The following is a 23,570-nucleotide window of genomic DNA, read 5'->3' as shown; positions in this document are numbered from 1 at the left end:
CTTAGCTAGCAGGACCAGCGGTCAGGGATGATGGGTATTGTAGTCCAGCTTGGGAAACCCTGGTACAGACTGAGCAAGATGGACCAACAGCTTCATTCATGGTAAGGCAGCATTCCGTAGATTCATAAGAGACAAATAAAAGCAGAGGAAATTTGAGTTGTGACCCAAGTTGGCTCAAGGTCTGAGACAGAACTCATTTGAGAACGAGGAGCAAGTGTATCTTCCATTCAGAACCCACCAAGTGGGATGGAAGGGTACGTCTTGTTTGTTACATCTGAAAACAACAATGAAAACAAATGCCAAATTAGCATTTGGGATTTAGGATGGGGGTGGCACTGTCGGTTAAACCACAGAGCCTAGGACTTGCCGATCAGAAGGTCGGTGGTTCGAATCCCCGTGATGGGGTGAGCTCCCGTTGCTCGGTCCCTGCTCCTGCCACCCTAGCAGTTCGAAAGCACGTCAAAGTGCAGGTAGATAAATAGATACTGCTCCGGCGGGAAGGTAAACAGCGTTTCCGTGCGCTGCTCTGGTTCGCCAGAAGCGGCTTAGTCATGCTGGCCACATGACCCAGAAGCTGTACACCGGCTCCCTCGGCCAAGAAAGCGAGATGAGCGCCACAACCCCAGAGTCAGCCACGACTGCACCTAATGGTCAGGGGTCCCTTTACCTTTACCTTTAAGAATTGAAAATGTTACGTTGGCCCTCATATCTGGAGGAAGAAGTTAGAGTAGAGGAAAGGAAATAGTCTTTTTTAAAAAAATGTTATTAAGGTTTGTAGAGAAAAGAATAAAACTTAATATCTTTTCCCTTTTTTTAACCAACCAAGACTTTTATATAGATACAATAAAAACACAAAAAGGCGTGGGGGAGGGGGAGGAGGAGAGAGGAAATAGAGAAGTAAAAAATAAATAATGTCCAATTCTTCATCTGTCCGCTGTATGAAAACAATAATCACTTCGTCCAATCCAATCTAACACTTGAGAAAGCCACTTTCTATAATCAAACATTATCTTCAGTCCTCAAATCCAGGTGCTATTATTTCATTTTCTTTTTTACGCAGAAAGTCTATGAGAGGTTTCCAATCTTTTATTTTTATTTTTTAGACATCTTTATTGAGCAAGTTCAAAAAGTACATAATTATATGTGTGCTGAGCATGATGAGACACAAATAAAAAAGAGAAAAAGAGAAAGAGAAATAGCACCCGTGTAGAAGGGAAAATAATGGGGGGACGGGGAAAAAGCCCCAAAACTTTATGCTTTCTAAAGTTGTTATTGTACTTTACCAAATCTTAACCTATTACAGTATTTGCAAGAATGGATTCCACATATCATTGAATTGGTCCATGGCAAGTCTGCATTTATATGCAAGTTGTTCATATGTTGCGAGTTTGTATAAGACTTCAATCTTTAACAAATGTTAACAATGACCTTTCTCTGGTAAAACATGCCAGTTTTGCCCTCTCGGCTAAGTCCCTGTTAGTTTTAACAGCCATTTTATCATCAATGTGTCCTTCTGTCTTGGTGCATATAAAAAGGGGGGTTTAAAAGGGGAGTAAAATGGTTGCAGGTGGGACGTGGGTGGCGCTGTGGGTTAAACCACAGAGCCTAGGACTTGCCAATCAGAAGGTCGGTGGTTCGAATCCTTGCGACGGGGTGAGCTCCCGTTGCTCAGTCCCTGCTCCTGCCAACCTAGCAGTTCGAAAGCACGTCAAAGTGCAGGTAGATAAATAGGTACTGCTCTGGCGGGAAGGTAAACGTTGTTTCCGTGCGCTGCTCTGGTTTGCCAGAAGCGGCTTCATCATGCTGGCCACATGACCCGGAAGCTGTATACCAGCTCCCTCGGCCAAGAAAGCGAGATGAGCGCCACAACCCCAGAGTCGGTCACGATTGGACCTAATGGTCAGGTGTCCCTTTACCTTTTAAAATGGTTGCAGCCAAGCTGTGAAGAAGATGAAATGTTACGTCTATGCTCTCCCTCTGCAGAATGGCCCTCTCCCTCTGAAATACCGTGTCCAGCCAGCCTGCAAGAGGCTAAAACTCTCCTCCCAGCTCCCCAACTCCGAATGCACCAATACCAGCGGCGCGTCAGAGTGCGAGTCCGTCAGCGACAAGGCAAACAGCCCGGCCACCTTGCCGGCCACCACTTCCTCTTCGTTGCCAAGCCCTGCCACCCCTTCCCACGGCTCGCCCAGCTCCAACACCACCACGGTGAGCATCCCCGCCAACCCTGCACCCGGGACCATGCTCAACGGCACTTCGAACTGCCACCAGATGCAACCCTTGGCCAGCAGGGGGCGCAAGGCAATGGTAAATGGCGGCCCCACCATGTCGGCTTTGACTTAAAGGGACGGGACACCTTTTTCTTTTTCTTCCCTTCTCCTTCTTGGCTGGATCTCGCGTTTTATAAATAAGTATATTATGTGTAGATAAGGGCAGTGGAGGGGTGGGGTGGGTGGTGGGTGGGGAAATTATACATACTTATTTTCTATCAATCGACCTGATTTAATTTAAGAAGAAAAAAAGGCAAAAAGACAAAAAAACCCCGATGTGTCCTCCCCCTTTTTTAATTTTTAAAAAAGAAAAAAAAGTGCTCCTGTAACTGCATGATGTCATCTGTGTTAAAGCGGCAGCCCCTTCCTGTTAAAAAACTCTTTTTTATTTGTGCCCTCTGTTTGTAGTCAGATTTAATGCACAGTCCCCAAGAGAGAAAAACGCACAGTTCTGAATCAAGCAGGCTTCCTGTCTTAGAAGCACACGTGGCTTTCTCATGCTTTCTTCGTCCTTTGACTTATGCACCGTCACGGAATCTGGTTCCCTCCCAGTGTTTCTGGACTTCAACTCCCATGAGCCCTAACCAGCACAGGCTGAGGGAAAGGGACGATGGGAGTTGTAGTCCAACAGTATTTAGAGGGCGCCAAGTTGAGGAAGGCAGAACGCCTTCCACCTTCGGCACCCTTGCTGTCTCCACCTACGCTTCCTTTCAGCGCCCCCCCCGGCTACACAAGCGCAATGCCTTTAAAGATGTGCGGAACCTTTGGGTCTCCGTGTGTCGCTGAAACATAACTCCCATCCGCCGCAGCAAGCATGGCCAATGGCCAGAGGCGACAGGAGTTCATCTGGAGGGCCAAAGATTCCTCTCACCTGCTTGAAAGCACATCCGAAGCACATTCCCCCACCCTCTCAAAGAATTCTGTAGTTTGTTAAGGGTTGCTGGGAGCTAACTCTGAGTGGCTAACTACAGTGCCCAGAATTCCTGGAGGGAAATAATGTGCTTTGAGCGTGCTTTAGAGGTGTAGGGTGTACACAGCTCTAGCCTCATATTCCCTCATCTATACCTCCCGTGGTCTCCTGCAGAGCCAAGATGCAGCTATAAAGCTGAAGGAGAGGTCTGGACAGCTGCACACATCAGAAGGGTTGACGCCACCAGTCTCCTTCCTTTAATGATGTGAAAGGCCAACAGCCACTGCTGGTTTGCAAGCAGCCTGTGACAAAACATGACACCTAGGAACAGAGGGGCAGCTGAGATAGGGCTGAGGACCAGAAGCTCAGCCTCACAAGGTTCAGGGTCTGAAGGTGGGCCGTGGGTCATTGGTGGAAGGGCAGGTTCTGTGAAATGCAATGTGAATTCTCTCACACACAGGGACCCAGGCTAGCGTGGCATCCTGAGCATCACAAGCAAGGCCACAAGCAAGGCCTGCCAAGATGTCTTGCTGTTTTGTTAGTCGCTGGGGCCGCTTCTTCTGTCTGTGTTTCAAACCCAACACATGGACTGGGATGTCCTCGGAGCAGCGAGTTCCGCACATATGCCCGCAGTAGTGCAATGTTGCAGGTGGCAACTGTCGTGGGTGGCTCTGTGGTCTAAAACACTGAGCCGCTTGGGCTTGCCGATTGGAAGGTTGGCGGTTCGAATTCCTGCGACGGAGTGAGCTTCCATTGCTCTGCTCCAGCTCCTGCCAACCTAGCAGTTCAAAAGCATGCCAGTGCAAGTAAATAAATAGGTACCACTGCAGCAGGAAGATAGGCAGTGTTTCTGTGCGCTCTGGTTTCCGTCACGGTGTCCTGTTGCGCCAGAAGCGGTTTAGTGCTGCTGGCCACATGATCCGAAAAGCTGTCTGTGGACAAACACCGGCTCCCTTGGCCTGAAAGCAAGATGAGCGCCGCAACCCCATAGTTGCCTTTGACTGGACTTAACCGTCCAGGGGTCCTTTACCTTTTTACCTTTAATGTTGCATCTGGTGAGGCCAACCACTACTGGCATCACATCCCCAAAACCCATCCAGGTGTGGCATCGCCAGCGACGCTGTTACAGTGGACATAGTGCCTTGTGCTTAACCTGGCTTCCTCCTGGTCAGTCCTCCAGACATTTTGAACCATGACTCCTTCCACTCCCACCCCAGCCAGTATCAATTCTGTTCCTTTGTGCCAGACGTCTCTGCCTGTCTCTCAGGAGGACTCATCTTCACTTCTGTTTCCAACCACTTCAGCCATCCTGCCAACAGACCTGGGATTTTTTTTGGGGGGGGGTTTATGGAGAGGGCATTTTCTTAGGACAAATTCACACCACCTATTTCATGCATGTTTAAAGCACACAGCTCCCCGCCCCACCCCAAGAATCCTGGAAACTGCAGTTTTCTTGAGTGCGCTGGGAATCGGAGCACCTATCAGGTAAAAAAAGTAAAGGACCCCTGGACGGTTAAGTCCAGTCAAAGGCAACTATGGGGTTGCGGAGCCTCTTGGGCATGCTGATCAGAAGGTTGGTGCTTAGGATCCCTGCCACAGGCTGAGCTCCTGTTGCTCAGGCTGAGCTCCTGTTGCTCAGTCCAAAAGCACGCCAGTGCAAGTAGATAAATAGGTACGGCTGTGGCGGGAAGGTAAACTATGTTTCCCTGTGCTCTGGTTTCCGTCACGGTGTCCCGTTGCACTGGAAGTGGTTTAGCCATGCTGGCCACATGACCCGAAAAGCTGTCCGTGGACAAACGACGGCTCCCTCGGCCTGAAAGCGAGGTGAGCGCCACAACCCCATAGTCGCTTTTGACTGGACTTAACTGTCCAGGGGTCCTTTACCTTTGACTCTTACACCTATCATTTGTAGGGTTTTTGAGGGGATGTCATGCGCTTTAACGGCATGAGGTTGTATCTGACGCTAGCCCTGCTCAGAGCAGAAACATTGAATGAAGCTAATGGACAGGACTTCACTTGATTCATTGGGTTTTCTCTGAACAGGACTTAGTTGAATACACCCCTCCGTGTGGATGTGTCATTAGAGATAGCTATTGGCCATTTACTGGCCTACAGTTCTCAGGGCTTGAAGTCGTAGAAGACAGAAGTGGAGCCCTCCATATTCAGAGGTAGTATACTGGGGAAGAATGAGCAGAGCATTTTCACACCCAGGATGTGAACCGCCCAGGGACATTGGCTGGCCATGGTCAAGAGCAGGGGTGGCGAACAACCTGCAGTGACCTGGTGTATGACTCCTGACTCCCATGAACCCCAGTCAGCATGGCCTGCAGTGAAGGATGATGGGAGTTGCAGACCAGCTGGTTCACCTCCACTGGTCAAAAGACAGATGGTTACGTGAGGCGGGTTCTTCTCCAAAAACCAGCTTGCGCACACTTAATGATTTCTTGGCTGGTAGCAATGACAGTTGGAAACAGTTTAGATTTGCGGTGTTGATCTGGCCCACGTGTGTGCTTTCAGGGAGTAGCAGTAACTTTGGAACCAGGAGTCCATAAAACTTGGTCACGGAAACTTCTACCCATCTTGGAGGCTGGGAGCATGCATACCTTGAGTTCGTGAGATCTGGGGCAGCCAAGACCCACATTCTTGCAGCTGTTTGCATTATAGCTACGCAAGCAGATGCGCTTGGGGGGCGGCCTGATTTGGCTCATGCCAAGTTTTTGTTTGAACTGGCTCTTGAGATGAGAAACAACTTGTAGACTTTGAGGGATCCTGTTCTACATCTCTCTCTCCCCCCTCAAAGCCTCCCTTTTCTCATTCACCCTGCTTGTAAAACGAGTTTCAAAGAAATAAATACAGTGCCTTTGAAAAGGAAACCTACTGCTTGATCCGCTGGGGTGACAGAAGAGGGTTTTGTGGTTTTAACCGGGTGGGGTGGGGTTGGGGGAAGACAATGTCTTTTCATTTGCTGACTTGTGTTTTCAAGACTGCCAGGTGGAAACGCACAACTTCCAGCGGGAAGAGTTCTATTCTTCCGTCAGCTTGAATCCTCTCCCCTTTTTTCTGAATGGAAGAAAAGCGATCCCAGAGGGCAGCCTTCGCCAAGCCTGTTCGCATCCAGATGCTTTGGACTACAACTCCCATCAGCCCCTGCTAGCACGGCTGATGGGAGTTGTAGTCCGGAGGGGGCAACAAGTTGGCAAAAGCTGCCAGGGTGATCATCTTCCTTTTTTTAATGTAAGTTAGGAAGGGCTAACTTGACACAAGCACATTTTGTATTCCTGAATGTCAAAGGAACTTTTGATAGGCTTTCCCCACCACCGGCTGGCTCACAAGAGCGGCCGACCTCACAAAGGCAGTCCGTCCTCGGAAGGTTTTGCAGGTGGATCTGTTGTGCTCGATGTGCACTGAGACCAAGATGTGCAGCGGAGAACACGTCTGGCAACCTGGCAATGCACCTGGACTCCCAAGTCTTACCCCGTGTCACCCAAACTGATAAACAAGGGGTCGTACCCTATTGTGTACCTGTGCTGATGGAAGGGTTTTTTGATCCAGCTTGAGCAGAGGGGGAGAGGAGGTGTTTTGTTTTATTATTATTTTTTTGAAATTCACCCTTTCTCCGACATCCCCTTGCACTACCTCCCACGCTGTTCTAAGGGGATCCTCAACCATCTTCAGCAGATTGGGAGGCATAGGGAGGCAAGGGCTGTGGAGGGAAGGGGGAATGACACAAAAAATATATTCCTCTTTCCCTTCTGGATCAGAGTGTCTTCCACCAAGGGGAGGGACACACCTGGGATACAGGTCATCTGCCGGTGCAATAGGATGGGTCCAAGTCTGCTGTTGTTACCCTGCTTCTCTGCATCAGGACCACTGTGCAGCAGAAGCCAATGCTAAGAATAGGAAGCTGTTCTAGGGTTATGTGGGGCCTTGCACAACGTGACATTTGGAGGATGACTATAATAATAAATTTCCCCTTGCTCTTGCCATTGATATACTGCATTTGAAGTGAGGGAGAATCATAGCCCTGGGAAGGACCCCCAAAACCCTCCTTTCCAGTCCCACTTCACAGAGGACCAGCACATCTGAATCATCTTGCTGGGTCAGACTCAAGGTTTACTTGTCCCGACACTCTGACCAAAGAGCTGCTTAGGTTTGTGTGGCAGCCCAGTGAGATATTTTTGGTTAACTTTTCTCTCTCTCTAAACAGCTGGCACCTCTGATTGCCCTCTTCCTGTGCCGTGTCACAGATCACTTCACTAGTTTCCCTTGCTTTCCAGAGCGGTTTGCCGCCTAGTGAGGAAGGCATCTGCCAGACAGAGAGAAACAAAACCTTGCTGCTCGGGTTCTTGGCATAGCTGTGGTCGACAGAATCTGGCAGTGAAAGGGATGTTGCCTCCTGGAGTTTCCAGTTTTGTAATTGTGGCTAATAGCCATTGGAAGGCTTCCTCTGAAACCGAAGGCATGTCCAAAAGTTTAGCATCCCAGAGGCAACTTGTTCTACAGCACAGCTCCTCTTTGAGTGAGGAAGGCTCCTTTTCCTAATCTGCTCCTCATAATTTCCTGCTCCTTGCTGCTTGTCCTGGCCGCAGGCTTCAGCATTAGTTTTCTTGAGATTCTTTATATATAAAAAATAGAACCTTGCAGTTTTGTCACACTGTGTTCTAAGCAGCATTTGCAGCAATGCCATAATGTCAAGGGTGTCTGTGTATGTAGGGGGAAGCCTCGTAACAACTACACACACACACACACACACACACCCTGATTTGACAAGCTCTATTGTGAAGGTGACGGTTCCTGCATTTGGGGGAACTGAAGTCACTGGGGAGAGGCATGCCTTATGCCACCACCTCGTAGGGAACATAACAACCGTGGTCCTCCTTTAAAAATGGCTTCGTGGTAGAGCATCCCCTTGCAGACAGAAGGTCCAGATTCAATCCGCAGCGTTTTCAGGTAAGGCTGGGAGATGCTTCTGTCTGAAATCTTAGAGAGCCACTGCTGGTGTAGACAATAAACTAAACAAGGTCAGTATAATAAGACAGTTTCCTCTAACAGCCTGCTGGCAAAATGCCACTTTGTCTGCATCTCTTGCCTCTAGGTTGGCAACTGGTGTGGGTGAAGGCGGCACCTCCCAGTGGGCTGGATTTGGTTCTGGCGCCTCCAGCCGCTAACCCAGAAGATAACCAGTTTTTTTACCCCCTTACAAGGAAGTATAGGAGGCCCAGAGGGGCCAACAGGAAGAATTTACAGAAACACATGCACATTTTATTGACCAGTCCTGTTGCTCCTCTCTTTCTTGTTGGCCGAGACCGAACTTTGGCCTTGCTAATGGCGTTGCGCCATGTTTTAAGATTTGCTGGACTTCAAATACCCAAAAGGTGTTTCCCATCTGCGCATTAACTTTGTACATACCGAGTGAAATGACCAAGGCGACGGAAGGCCTCACGTTTTTCTCCTCTGAGCTCCCCACCCCCACCCCAGCAACCTTTTTTGTACATTTTTTTAATATGGTACAAGCCAAATCGCTCTGTATGTTTGCAAACCTGTATGATGTTTTAATGTGCTGTAATATATTCTGATATTCATATATTGTTATTGGTTAAAACATTTGTATCAATAAGACAGTTTGTAAATGGTAATAAATGCTACAACTTTGTCCTTCAGCTCCGGTGTCTGGCATTGTTGTGCTTTGCAAGTTCTTTCTCCCCCATTGCCAGCCCGCTAAATCCTAAGCTTTGCAAAAAGGGGCCTAAATTGCTTCACCCCAATGAAGAGCTGAAGCCTCTTATCAGTTTCAAGACAATAGGGTGATGGATGTTGTTCCAGACTTGGTGGTGGAGTATGAAATATCTATGGCAGCAACTAGATAAAGGGATTTCTCTGATTATTATGCTACTTGCTTATTGCATCATGATTGCATTATCTTCCTTCCTAATGGTTTTGACACCTTAGGATTTGCCGTTGTATTTGGTACCACAGAACTCGTACTGTGTATATATGTTTTCAGTGACGCCGAAACTAGAAGTGACATTGAATACGTCTTTGCATTTAACAGGCACCATTTTTAAAAACCCCGCAAATAGCAGCTGGGTGAGCAGCTTAACCCTTTCAATGAGGGAAGTTCTCTTGGGCACCGATAGTAGCTTTCCAATCCCAATACTGTAGTGGTTTCAAAGGAGGAATTTTCCTTGTGCCTGAAACAGGGGAGACGTCCTTCCAATCTGCTGTTGTAGCCTTTCTAGGCCCTTTAACCATGGGTAGGAAAGTGTTGCGCCCGGGGAGGGACGAAAAGAGTCAAACGACACCAAGGGGTTAAATCCAGAGAAAGAGCTTTATTCTGCCTTCTGGGGTGGCAGAAGGAGCAAGTGTGATAGATTCACAAAACAAGCACGAGTTCACAGCCATTTGCACAGAGTATATATTCCCCTCCAGTTCCCTCCCCTTTCTCCTCCTCTTCAGGAGTCCTGCCCCATGTGTTTCCTGAGCATGAACAGAAAAAGCTCCTGTCTTGGGACTCTTTTGGACTCTTCCCAGGAAAGGGGGTGAGAAGCCACGGGGGTCGAGGAGCCTTGTGGTTCAGCATGTCCAAGATGTTGCAACTGAATGAGATAAAAGTCAGTTCTCAGGCTTGCTCTGACAGAGCCTATTCATTAGCTTTTGAAGCCTTCTCGTACTGATAAAAGTAACGGTTTGCCTATGCACTGCATCTTGTGAGAAAAGCAGAGGAAAACTTTAGCTGTGGATTTTTAGAAGAGAGAAAAGGAATTTTGGACAGTTTTGAGGCCTGGTTGGTGGGGTGTGACTTCGGGCCTAGGTGGGGTCACCTGTCCTCACCTGCTTCACTGTGATCCTGATAACAATCAGCCTCCTCCTCCTCCTCGCATTTTAAAAAGCTGCTTGTTGTATTTAACTTCATATCTAGTTTGTTCCTGTGTGTGCTCTCTAAGCGTTCCCCACCCCCAAACAATCTCTGAATTTCTTTCAAGTGCAGCCCTACCAGTAACTGTGCAAAAACATTTAACACAATTTTAAAACTGCCAAGAAAAGATGGTTTGTGATCAAACAGAGTGTATCTGCATAACTCCTCCTTTTGCAGAACATTCTGATTCTGTTCAGATGCATCAGAATTCTGTTCTGTCTGGGCATTCCAAGGATGTTAAAGCCCCACCCACAACCACCAAAAATCTTATTTAGTAACCTGTCTGGTGCCTGAGATTTTATCAGGCGTTGTCTACACAGTTTCAAGTGTTCAAAGCCAATGAGGGCTAGAAATTTGCCGTTTAATTTTTTTTTAAAAAAAGGTAAGATTAGCAAGAAGCTGGATTTTGTACCCTACTATACCTTCTGCAGTTTTTGTTGTTTTGTACATCAGTTGCAGCACGAATGCAATTCTACACAGACACACAAACAACAAGGCATGCTATTTTAAAATCCCAATGTACTTGCCAGGTGGTGGCGTTTCAAAATAATCCCAAAGTACAGCATGCTGCATTTGCATCAAACCCCTGTCTACGAACAAAATTCCTGGTCCCTACTATTGAATGCCTCACTAAACAATGAAACTAAACTCTTTTGGCAACTGGTCTCCGACTCAATGAAAAATAGTTCCTCAGCCCCCAGCTGTGTCATTCCAGCTCAGGTTTGGGAGAACCACTTCAGAAATATATTTATGGAAAATCCAAACCTCCCTTTCAGCTTACAGGAGGATGACAGGGCAGAATTGTCACTGCTCCCTAATTGGAGGCCGGTTACTGTGGAGGAAGTCCATACATTAATTGGGAATCTGAAGAGTGGAAAGGCTCCGGGGAAAGACTTTATCCCAGCTGAGTTGATTACATCAAACCAGCACTGGTGGGCTCCCTTCTGGCAGCACTCTTTACGGTAGTAAATGACTCGGGTAAGGTACCATATAGCTGGAAACATGCTATAGTAGTTCCAATCTTTAAGAGAGGCCACCCAAATGTACCTTCCAATTATAGGCCTATTAGCCTGCTCTCAATAACTGGGAAACTGTATGCCCGTTTCCTCAGTAGCAAACTGACAACTTTTCTAAATGAACATAATATACTATCTGAAGTCCAGGCAGCTTTTCGTGAGAACCATTCAACAACAGACCACTGTCTAATGCTGTCCTTCCTAGCTGAGAAGTATACCAGGCCTCTACAGGGTAAACTCTTTGTGGCCTTCATGGATCTGAAATCAGCGTTTGACTCCGTCCCCAGATCCCAGCTATGGTCCAAATTGAGTCTGATTTTGCAGGACAAACGACTTCTCTTTCTTATAAAAGCCCTGTACAATGGAACCAAACTGGAGGTCCGATGCGGTTGACAGGGACAGCTATCGAACAGCATCGAGATGACTAGGGGGGTGAGACAGGGTTGTATTTTGGCCCCCACATTGTTTTGTCTATTCTTAAATGACCTAGAAGAGAACTTAATGGACCCAGATGGACACATTCCAAAAATAGGAATGAGAAGGACCCTTTTGTTGTTGCATGCTGATGATGCGGCCATCATCTTGCGTTCCAGACCGGGCTTGAATTATCTGTTGAGGAAATTTTCTGATTACTGTTCTGGAAATGGTTTATCCATTAATTATGAAAAATCTAAAATTTTAGTCTTCGAAAGAAGATTCTCCCAGTCTAAATGGGTGCTGGATGGCCATAACCTTAAACAGGTAAAATACTTCTGTTACCTAGGGCTCACATTCCATCATACAGGATCTTGGAAGCACCATTGGCAAACCTCCCTTCAAAAGGTGGAGATTACAAAGCTAGCCATACATAGATTCTTCTTCACAAAGGGTGGCAAATATGTTCCAGCAGCCTTAAGGGTTTTCAACGCAAAGCCCGTTTCCCAACTCCTGTATGCAGCAAATGTCTGGCATAATGGGGACCTGCCAAAGCTAGATGGCTTTCAGGCAAAATTTATACGATCTCTGCTGCAGGTACCTAACTGCGTCCCTAACTCCGTACTTCTGTTGGAAGCTGGTGAATGTCCAATTTCAGCTAGAGCGTGGTGGGCTGCCCTAAAACATTGGCTCAGGATTTCAGTGTTTAATCTAGGGAAGGGTCTGTACCAACATTTGACCAATGAGGAATTTGTCAGCAAATGGCAGAAAACCATTGCTAAAAAAGCCACCTCTATTGGTCTGTCTCCCCCCCAACTGTATTACCTGGGCTATGAAGGCGCCCAAAAGGTTTTAAAGCAAAGATTATGGGACAATGCACACAGTGACTTGCGATCTCGGTCACACGCAGTCTGTAGTCCGCTAGCAGCAGGAGTTCAATATGGGTATGTCTTTGAGTTAACATCTTACATCAAAAACCTAACAGTACCTAACTATCGAAGGCTTTTCACCAAAGCCAGACTGAATGTCTTCCCCTCTGCAGTGCTGGATGGTAGGTTGAGAGGAGTTCCCTACCAGGACAGACTTTGCTCGTGTGCTCAAGACATCGATTCCATAGATAATATTTTGTTACATTGTGCGAAGTATGAGCAGGCCAGGGCTGAACTGATACTACCCTTGCTGGTGCCTTTCCCGGGAAAGTCAGAGGCTCACTATGTCAGGTTCCTACTGGAAGACCGGACAAAAGCTAGAACGTTGGCAGTGGCAAAGTTTTTATCGGTGGTTGCAAGAATAAACGAGCCCTATATTCCAAACAAAGTGCTTGATTAACCTGGAGGCAGACTGTATGAACTCTGTATTAATTTGTAATGTTTTGTTGGGTCTCTGGACCGTAATAAAGATTGATGATGATGATATTTTGCTGTTCCCTATTTGAAGAACTCTTCATAATCTTGGGATTTCACTTTTGGCTGATTTCGACAGCAGTGTACTCTCAGCACTGGCAAGTACATGCAGAACTGCTGGCATTATTCAGAATCCACAAATGGTCCTGCACGATCTGCAATTCCTCGATAAGTGTGTATGCAGACATAGAGCCACATAATATAGCCACAGTGCACAGTGAGCACCACACAACCACTTAGCCATGGGTGCAAATCTGGGACAGGAATTCCAATTTCTCCATTGCATGCTGAACTCCAGAGCCAGGGTGGTGTAGTGGGTAAGAGCGGTGGACTCGTAATCTGGTGAACCGGATTCGCTTCCCCGCACCTCCACTTGCAGCTGCTGGGTGACCTTGGGCTAGTCACACTTCTTTGAAGTCTCTCAGCCTCACTCACCTCACAGGGTGTTGGTTGTGGGGGAAGAAGGGAAAGGAGATTGTGAGCCGCTTTGAGACTCCTTAGGGTAGTGATAAAAGCGGGATATCAAATCCAAACTCCTCCTCCTCCTCCTCCTCCTCCTCCTCCTCCTCCTCCTCCTCCTCCTCTTCTTCTTCTTCTTCTTCTTCCAGCAGGTCAGGTAAACCTGCGTTATCCCTGCAAGTTACCTGTGCTAACAGAGCAATTTAAAGATTTCTGGGCTGTGTACTACAGATAGAACACAAAAATGCAGAAATACACAGGATCCTGTTAGGTGCAGCCATGGCAGAAACCTGTACCTCCACCAGCTGGCATTCTGCGCCTCCTTTTTAGTTGTTTTCTTGCTGCATCATTCATCTGTCTTGACATCCAGGCAATGCAAACATCAAGAGCTAGAAGCCAAGTCAGGAGAGTAAGGGAGGGAAAGAGATCAAGAAATTGGAAGGAAGAGGGACCTCAAGCAGTTGTAGAAGTTGTGGTGGGACCCATTGGGTTACCTCCCGAGTCTGGATAATGCATTATTTTTGAAGAGAATACCTCAATTATAGATACGCCAATTGAACACTCATCACCTGACGTGTTATTATCAAGCTGTGTTCTTGCTGGACACAGAGCTGCTTTCAAAACATCACTGAGGTGAGTAGCATAGCATTTTGGATCAGGGAGTTTCAGAAGTGTCAATTCAGAAAGCTGAATTCGAGGGACGCGATAACCGAAACCAGCTCTGGCCACGTGGTGGCAGCAAAATGCATTTTTTGAAAGCATCTGCATTACATCCTATGGTGTGTTGTCACTAAATAAACGAATACTTGTTATTTGAAAGGCTATAGAAGGGCAAGAAGCAGGGTTGAATTTGCGTTGGGGATCTGTCAATACCAGCCTTGGATAAGTGGACTCCCTTATTTCACTCCCAGACACTTTTCAAAAGTTGTTCCACTAACTCTTTGAATTCTCTCTCCTTATTTGGATTTAATTTGGGGATTTTTGTGGCTCAGGTGAGAGTCTTAGAGGCTGTGTGCTGATGAGCGGATCTCTCCTTCTAGTGCCATGGTTCATTACCCAAATTCTCCAGAGCTTGTGTTGCCTCAGCGGGGAGCTCGGTTTTTTTCTTTTTTGTTTGCGTTTATAGAAAATTTTATTCATTGTTTTTAAAAGATGGCATGTCAAGTCATCAAGCACAAGGAAAGAAAGATTAAACAGCAAATCCCTGGGTTATGTATGGCAAAGAACAACAACATTCAATATAAAATGTCATTTTTCTATTATCATATTTTTCCGTCTATAAGACGCCCCCATATATAAGACGCCTCCTATTTTTGGGGACCCCAAATTAAGAAAACATCACTCAGTACTACACATGTATAAGACAGGCCCCGATTTTAAACCTAATTTTTTGGTAAAAAAACCCTAGTCTTATACATGGAAAAATACGGCAGGCCTCAGGGCGGTTGACATAAAAAGATGACAGTATATAAAATAAAGATAAACGCAATAACCCAATAATACCCCCCTCCAAAGATCCACATTTTAAAAGGGTATGGGATGTTGATCAGGTCAACCAAAGGCCTGGTTAAAAAGGAACATTTTTGCCTGGCTCCTAAAGGTGTATAATGAAGGCGCCAGGCGAACTTCCGTGGGGAGAGCATTCCACAGACGGGGAGCCACTGCAGAGGACTGGTTGGATGAGTTCCAGATAAATATATAGCTAATTATATGAATCTATTTTATTCTAAGGTGCATTAGGGTAACTGAGACCAACGGTTGGTGCTGCCTGGAATCTCAGGAAGGACATTTTTATGGGATGCAGAAATCAGTCAGATGTTTGCTGAAATTGTGACCCCGGGGCTTAGGGATTTTTTCAAAAAAACTTTTTCCGCCGGTTAAGTTGTCGAGGGCTGATTTCTTGTTCCGAGATAAAAAGCCTTCTGTTTCCACCGCCAAACATTTCAGGGGAGCATTTGCAACTGTTCGGCACCATATTTGACTGAATTCCCGTAAGTCAGATTTTTGCAGAGATTGTGACGCCGGGGCTTAGGGATTTTTTCAAAAAAATCTTTTTCCGCCGGTTAAGTTTTTGAGTGCTGATTTCTTGTCCTGTGATAAAAAGCCTTCTGTTTCCACCGCCAAAGCATTCAGGCGAGCATTTGCAAGTGTTTGGCACCATTTTTGAGTGAATTGCCAAAAGTCAGATTTTTGCTGAAATTGTGACCCTGGGGCTTAGGCATTTTTTCAAAAAAATCTTTTTCTGACCTTCAGTTTTCGAGGGCTGATTTCTTGTCCTGTGATAAAAAGCCTTCTGTTTCGACTGCCAAACCTTTCAGGGGAGCATTTGCAAGCGTTTGGCACCATTTTTGAGTGAATTGCCGAAAGTCAGATTTTTGGAGAGATTGTGACGCCGGGGCTTAGGGATTTTTTCAAAAAAATCTTTTTCCGCCCGTTAACTTTCCAAGGGCTGATTTCTTGTCCTGTGATAAAAAGCCTTCTGTTTCGACTGCCAAACCTTTCAGGGGAGCATTTGCAAGCGTTTGGCACCATTTTTGAGTGAATTGCCAAAAGTCAGATTTTTGCTGAAATTGTGACCCCGGGGCTTAGGGATTTTTTCAAAAAAATCTTTTTCCGACCTTAGGTTTTCGAGGGCTGATTTCTTGTCCTGTGATAAAAAGCCTTCTGTGTCGACTGCCATACCTTTCAGGGGAGCATTTGCAAGCGTTTGGGACCATTTTTTAGTGAATTGCCAAAAGTCAGATTTTTGCTGAAATTGTGACCCCGGGGTTTAGGGATTTTTTCAAAAAAATTTTTTTCCGACCTTAAGTTTTCAAGGGCTGATTTCTTGTCCTGTGATAAAAAGCCTTCTGTTTCGACTGCCAAAGCTTTCAGGGGAGCATTTGCAAGCGTTTGGCACCATTTTTGAGTGAATTGCCAAAAGTCAGATTTTAGCTGAAATTGTGACCCCGGGGCTTAGGGATTTTTTCCAAAAAATCTTTTTCCGCCGGTTAACATGTCGAGGGCTGATTTCTTCTTGTGTGATAAACAGCCTTCTGTTTCCATCGCCAAAGCTTTCAGGGGAGCATTTGCAAGCGTTTGGCACCATTTTTGAGTGAATTGCCAAAAGTCAGATTTTTGCTGAAATTGTGACCCCGGGGCTTAGGGATTTTTTCAAAAAAATCTTTTTCCGCCGGTCAAGTTTTCAAGGGCTGATTTCTTGTCCTGTGATAAAAAGCCTTCTGTTTCCATCGCCAAAGCTTTCAGGGGAGCATTTGCAAGCGTTTGGCACCATTTTTGAGTGAATTGCCAAAAGTCAGATTTTAGCTGAAATTGTGACCCCGGGGCTTAGGGATTTTTTCAAAAAAATCTTTTTCCGCCGGTCAAGTTTTCAAGGGCTGATTTCTTGTCCTGTGATAAAAAGCCTTCTGTTTCGACTGCCAAACCTTTCAGGGGAGCATTTGCAAGTGTTTGGCACCATTTTTGAGTGAATTGCCAAAAGTCAGATTTTTGCTGAAATTGTGACCCCGGGGCTTAGGGATTTTTTCAAAAAAAGCTTTTTCCGCCGGTCAAGTTTTCAAGGGCTGATTTCTTGTCCTGTGATAAACAGCCTTCTGTTTCCATCGCCAAAGCTTTCAGGGGAGCATTTGCAAGCGTTTGGCACCATTTTTGAGTGAATTGCCAAAAGTCAGATTTTTGCTGAAATTGTGACCCCGGGGCTTGGGGTTTTTTTCAAAAAAATCTTTTTCCGCCGGTCAAGTTTTCAAGGGCTGATTTCTTGTCCTGTGATAAAAAGCCTTCTGTTTCGACTGCCAAAGCTTTCAGGGGAGCATTTGCAAGCGTTTGGCACCATTTTTGAGTGAATTGCCAAAAGTCAGAGTTTTGCTGAAATTGTGACCCCGGGGCTTAGGGATTTTTTCAAAAAAATCTTTTTCCGCCGGTCAAGTTTTCAAGGGCTGATTTCTTGTCCTGTGATAAACAGCCTTCTGTTTCCATCGCCAAAGCTTTCAGGGGAGCATTTGCAAGCGTTTGGCACCATTTTTGAGTGAATTGCCAAAAGTCAGATTTTTGCTGAGATTGTGACCCCGGGGCTTGGGGTTTTTTTCAAAAAAATCTTTTTCCGCCGGTCAAGTTTTCAAGGGTTGATTTCTTGTCCTGTGATAAAAAGCCTTCTGTTTCGACTGCCAAAGCTTTCAGGGGAGCATTTGCAAGCTTTTGGCACCATTTTTGAGTGAATTGCCCTAAGTCAGAGTTTTGCTGAAATTGTGACCCCGGGGCTTAGGGATTTTTTCCAAAAAATCTTTTTCCGCCGGTTAAGTTGTCGAGGGCTGATTTTTTCTCCTTTGATAAAAAGCCTTCTGTTTCCACTGCCAAACATTTCAGGGGAGCATTTGCAAGCGTTTGGCACCATTTTTGAGTGAATTGCCAAAAGTCAGATTTTAGCTGAAATTGTGACCCCGGGGCTTAGGGATTTTTTCAAAAAAATCTTTTTCCGCTGGTTAACATGTTGAGGGCTGATTTCTTGTCCTGTGATAAAAAGCCTTCTGTTTCCATCGCCAAAGCTTTCAGGGGAGCATTTGCAAGCGTTTGGCACCATTTTTGAGTGAATTGCCAAAAGTCAGATTTTTGCTGAAATTGTGACCCCGGGGCTTAGGGATTTTTTCAAAAAAATCTTTTTCCGCCGGTTAACATGTCGAGGGCTGATTTCTTCTTGTGTGATAAACAGCCTTCTGTTTCCATCGCCAAAGCTTTCAGGGGAGCATTTGCAAGCGTTTGGCACCATTTTTGAGTGAATTGACAAAAGTCAGAGTTTTGCTGAAATTGTGACCCCGGGGCTTAGGGATTTTTTCCAAAAAATCTTTTTCCGCCGGTTAAGTTGTCGAGGGCTGATTTTTTGTCCTTTGATAAAAAGCCTTCTGTTTCCATCGCCAAAGCTTTCAGGGGAGCATTTGCAAGCGTTTGGCACCATTTTTGAGTGAATTGCCAAAAGTCAGAGTTTTGCTGAAATTGTGACCCCGGGGCTTAGGGATTTTTTCAAAAAAATCATTTTCCGCCAGTTAACATGTCGAGGGCTGATTTCTTCTTGTGTGATAAACAGCCTTATGTTTCCATCGCCAAAGCTTTCAGGGGAGCATTTGCAAGCGTTTGGCACCATTTTTGAGTGAATTGCCAAAAGTCAGATTTTTGCTGAAATTGTGACCCTGGGGCTTAGGGATTTTTTCAAAAAAATCTTTTTCCGCCGGTCAAGTTTTCAAGGGCTGATTTCTTGTCCTGTGATAAAAAGCCTTCTGTTTCGACTGCCAAACCTTTCAGGGGAGCATTTGCAAGCGTTTGGCACCATTTTTGAGTGAATTGCCAAAAATCAGATTTTTGCTGAAATTGTGACCCCGGGGCTTAGGGATTTTTTCAAAAAAATCTTTTTCCGCCGGTCAAGTTTTCAAGGGCTGATTTCTTGTCCTGTGATAAAAAGCCTTCTGTTTCGACTGCCAAACCTTTCAGGGGAGCATTTGCAAGCGTTTGGCACCATTTTTGAGTGAATTGCCAAAAGTCAGATTTTTGCTGAAATTGTGACCCCGTTAGTGATTTTTTCAAAAAAATCTTTTTCCGCCGGTTAACATGTCGAGGGCTGATTTCTTCTTGTGTGATAAACAGCCTTCTGTTTCCATCACCAAAGCTTTTAGGGGAGCATTTGCAAGCGTTTGGCACCATTTTTGAGTGAATTGCCAAAAGTCAGATTTTTGCTGAAATTATGACCCCGGGGCTTAGGGATTTTTTCAAAAAAATCTTTTTCTGCCGGTCAAGTTTTCAAGGGCTGATTTCTTGTCCTGTGATAAAAAGCCTTCTGTTTCGACTGCCAAAGCTTTCAGGGGAGCATTTGCAAGCGTTTGGCACCATTTTTGAGTGAATTTCCAAAAGTCAGATTTTTGCTGAAATTGTGACCCCGGGGCTTAGGGATTTTTTCAAAAAAATCTTTTTCCGCCCGTCAAGTTTTCAAGGGCTGATTTCTTGTCCTGTGATAAAAAGCCTTCTGTTTCCATCGCCAAAGCTTTCAGGGGAGCATTTGCAAGCGTTTGGCACCATTTTTGAGTGAATTGCCAAAAGTCAGATTTTTGCTGAAATTGTGACCCCGGGGCTTAAGGATTTTTTTCCAAAAAATCTTTTTCCGCCGGTCAAGTTTTCAAGGGCTGATTTCTTGTCCTGTGATAAAAAGCCTTCTGTTTCGACTGCCAAACCTTTCAGGGGAGCATTTGCAAGCGTTTGGCACCATTTTTGAGTGAATTGCCAAAAGTCAGAGTTTTGCTGAAATTGTGACCCCGGGGCTTAGGGATTTTTTCAAAAAAAATCTTTTTCCGCCGGTTAACATGTCGAGGGCTGATTTTTTGTCCTTTTATAAAAAGCCTTCTGTTTCCATCGCCAAAGCTTTCAGGGGAGCATTTGCAAGCGTTTGGCACCATTTTTGAGTGAATTGCCAAAAGTCAGATTTTTGCTGAAATTGTGACCCCGGGGCTTAGGGATTTTTTCAAAAAAATCTTTTTCTGCCGGTCAAGTTTTCAAGGGCTGATTTCTTGTCCTGTGATAAAAAGCCTTCTGTTTCGACTGCCAAAGCTTTCAGGGGAGCATTTGCAAGCGTTTGGCACCATTTTTGAGTGAATTTCCAAAAGTCAGATTTTTGCTGAAATTGTGACCCCGGGGCTTAGGGATTTTTTCAAAAAAATCTTTTTCCGCCGGTCAAGTTTTCAAGGGCTGATTTCTTGTCCTGTGATACACAGCCTTCTGTTTCCATCGCCAAAGCTTTCAGGGGAGCATTTGCAAGCGTTTGGCACCATTTTTGAGTGAATTGCCAAAAGTCAGATTTTTGCTGAAATTGTGACCCCGGGGCTTAAGGATTTTTTTCCAAAAAATCTTTTTCCGCCGGTCAAGTTTTCAAGGGCTGATTTCTTGTCCTGTGATAAAAAGCCTTCTGTTTCGACTGACAAACCTTTCAGGGGAGCATTTGCAAGCGTTTGGCACCATTTTTGAGTGAATTGCCAAAAGTCAGAGTTTTGCTGAAATTGTGACCCCGGGGCTTAGGGATTTTTTCCAAAAAATCTTTTTCCGCCGGTTAAGTTGTCGAGGGCTGATTTTTTGTCCTTTGATAAAAAGCCTTCTGTTTCCATCGCCAAAGCTTTCAGGGGAGCATTTGCAAGTGTTTGGCACCATTTTTGAGTGAATTGCCAAAAGTCAGATTTTTGCTGAAATTGTGACCCCGGGGCTTAGGGATTTTTTCAAAAAAATCTTTTTCCGCCGGTTAACATGTCGAGGGCTGATTTCTTCTTGTGTGATAAACAGCCTTCTGTTTCCATCGCCAAAGCTTTCAGGGGAGCATTTGCAAGCGTTTGGCACCATTTTTGAGTGAATTGCCAAAAGTCAGATTTTTGCTGAAATTTTGACCCCGGGGCTTAGGGATTTTTTCAAAAAAATCTTTTTCTGCCGGTCAAGTTTTCAAGGGCTGATTTCTTGTCCTGTGATAAAAAGCCTTCTGTTTCGACTGCCAAAGCTTTCAGGGGAGCATTTGCAAGCGTTTGGCACCATTTTTGAGTGAATTGCCAAAAGTCAGATTTTTGCTGAAATTGTGACCCTGGGGCTTAGGGATTTTCAAAAAAATCTTTTTCCGCCGGTAAAGTTTTCAAGGGCTGATTTCTTGTCCTGTGATAAAAAGCCTTCTGTTTCCATCGCCAAAGCTTTCAGGGGAGCATTTTCAAGCGTTTGGCACCATTTTTGAGTGAATTGCCAAAAGTCAGATTTTTGCTGAAATTGTGACCCCGGGGCTTAGGGATTTTTTCCAAAAAATCTTTTTCTGCCGGTCAAGTTTTCAAGGGCTGATTTCTTGTCCTGTGATAAAAAGCCTTCTGTTTCGACTGCCAAACCTTTCAGGGGAGCATTTGCAAGCGTTTGGCACCATTTTTGAGTGAATTGCCAAAAGTCAGATTTTTGCTGAAATTGTGACCCCGGGGCTTCGGGATTTTCAAGAAAATCTTTTTCCGCCGGTCAAGTTTTCAAGGGCTGATTTCTTCTCCTGTGATAAAAAGCCTTCTGTTTCCATCGCCAAAGCTTTCAGGGGAGCATTTGCAAGCGTTTGGCACCATTTTTGAGTGAATTGCCAAAAGTCAGATTTTTGCTGAAATTGTGACCCCGGGGCTTAGGGATTTTTTCCAAAAAATCTTTTTCCGCCGGTCAAGTTTTCACGGGCTGATTTCTTGTCCTGTGATAAAAAGCCTTCTGTTTCCATCGCCAAACCTTTCAGGGGAGCATTTGCAAGCGTTTGGCACCATTTTTGAGTGAATTGCCAAAAGTCAGAGTTTTGCTGAAATTGTGACCCCGGGGCTTAGGGATTTTTTCAAAAAAATCTTTTTCCGCCGGTCAAGTTTTCAAGGGCTGATTTCTTGTCCTGTGATAAAAAGCCTTCTGTTTCGAATTCCAAACCTTTCAGGGGAGCATTTGCAAGCGTTTGGCACCATTTTTGAGTGAATTGCCAAAAGTCAGATTTTTGCTGAAATTGTGACCCCGGGGCTTAGGGATTTTTTCAAAAAAATCTTTTTCCGCCGGTTAACATGTCGAGGGCTGATTTCTTCTTGTGTGATAAACAGCCTTCTGTTTCCATCGCCAAAGCTTTCAGGGGAGCATTTGCAAGCGTTTGGCACCATTTTTGAGTGAATTGCCAAAAGTCAGATTTTTGCTGAAATTTTGACCCCGGGGCTTAGGGATTTTTTCAAAAAAATCTTTTTCTGCCGGTCAAGTTTTCAAGGGCTGATTTCTTGTCCTGTGATAAAAAGCCTTCTGTTTCGACTGCCAAAGCTTTCAGGGGAGCATTTGCAAGCGTTTGGCACCATTTTTGAGTGAATTGCCAAAAGTCAGATTTTTGCTGAAATTGTGACCCTGGGGCTTAGGGATTTTCAAAAAAATCTTTTTCCGCCGGTAAAGTTTTCAAGGGCTGATTTCTTGTCCTGTGATAAAAAGCCTTCTGTTTCCATCGCCAAAGCTTTCAGGGGAGCATTTTCAAGCGTTTGGCACCATTTTTGAGTGAATTGCCAAAAGTCAGATTTTTGCTGAAATTGTGACCCCGGGGCTTAGGGATTTTTTCCAAAAAATCTTTTTCCGCCGGTCAAGTTTTCAAGGGCTGATTTCTTGTCCTGTGATAAAAAGCCTTCTGTTTCGACTGCCAAACCTTTCAGGGGAGCATTTGCAAGCGTTTGGCACCATTTTTGAGTGAATTGCCAAAAGTCAGATTTTTGCTGAAATTGTGACCCCGGGGCTTCGGGATTTTTTCAAAAAAATCTTTTTCTGCCGGTTAACATGTCGAGGGCTGATTTCTTCTTGTGTGATAAATAGCCTTCTGTTTCCATCGCCAAAGCTTTCAGGGGAGCATTTGCAAGCGTTTGGCACCATTTTTGAGTGAATTGCCAAAAGTCAGATTTTTGCTGAAATTGTGACCCCGGGGCTTAGGGATTTTTTCCAAAAAATCTTTTTCTGCCGGTCAAGTTTTCAAGGGCTGATTTCTTGTCCTGTGATAAAAAGCCTTCTGTTTCGACTGCCAAAGCTTTCAGGGGAGCATTTGCAAGCGTTTGGCACCATTTTTGAGTGAATTGCCAAAAGTCAGATTTTAGCTGAAATTGTGACCCCGGGGCTTCGGGATTTTCAAGAAAATCTTTTTCCGCCGGTCAAGTTTTCAAGGGCTGATTTCTTCTCCTGTGATAAAAAGCCTTCTGTTTCCATCGCCAAAGCTTTCAGGGGAGCATTTGCAAGCGTTTGGCACCATTTTTGAGTGAATTGCCAAAAGTCAGATTTTTGCTGAAATTGTGACCCCGGGGCTAAGGGATTTTTTCCAAAAAATCTTTTTCCGCCGGTCAAGTTTTCACGGGCTGATTTCTTGTCCTGTGATAAAAAGCCTTCTGTTTCCATCGCCAAACCTTTCAGGGGAGCATTTGCAAGCGTTTGGCACCATTTTTGAGTGAATTGCCAAAAGTCAGATTTTTGCTGAAATTGTGACCCCGGGGCTTAGGGATTTTTTCAAAAAAAATCTTTTTCCGCCGGTCAAGTTTTCAAGGGCTGATTTCTTGTCCTGTGATAAAAAGCCTTCTGTTTCGAATTCCAAACCTTTCAGGGGAGCATTTGCAAGCGTTTGGCACCATTTTTGAGTGAATTGCCAAAAGTCAGATTTTAGCT

The 23,570-nt window shown here is 45.2% G+C and overlaps 1 protein-coding gene and 1 long non-coding RNA gene across 8 annotated transcripts in view; both read left to right on the top strand.

Annotated features, from left to right (window-relative positions):
* Positions 1-8,840, top strand: part of PCGF2 (polycomb group ring finger 2) — a 43,468-nt gene extending 34,628 nt beyond the window's left edge. For all 7 annotated transcript variants that reach the window (XM_080976863.1, XM_080976864.1, XM_080976867.1 and 4 more), the window contains one exon: positions 1,984-8,840. In XM_080976863.1, the coding sequence (XP_080832989.1) occupies positions 1,984-2,343 (360 nt within the window). In that variant the 3' untranslated portion in view covers positions 2,344-8,840. The remainder of the gene's footprint in view (positions 1-1,983) is intronic.
* LOC308460701 overlaps positions 1-23,570 on the top strand; it is a 286,341-nt gene that overhangs the window by 62,781 nt on the left and 199,990 nt on the right. The gene's annotated exons all lie outside the window — the stretch shown is intronic.

This window comes from Podarcis pityusensis (assembly GCF_964106645.2).
Source record: "Podarcis pityusensis genome assembly, chromosome: 13".
Taxonomy (NCBI): domain Eukaryota; kingdom Metazoa; phylum Chordata; class Lepidosauria; order Squamata; family Lacertidae; genus Podarcis; species Podarcis pityusensis.
This window is presented reverse-complemented; position numbering and strand designations above follow the sequence as displayed.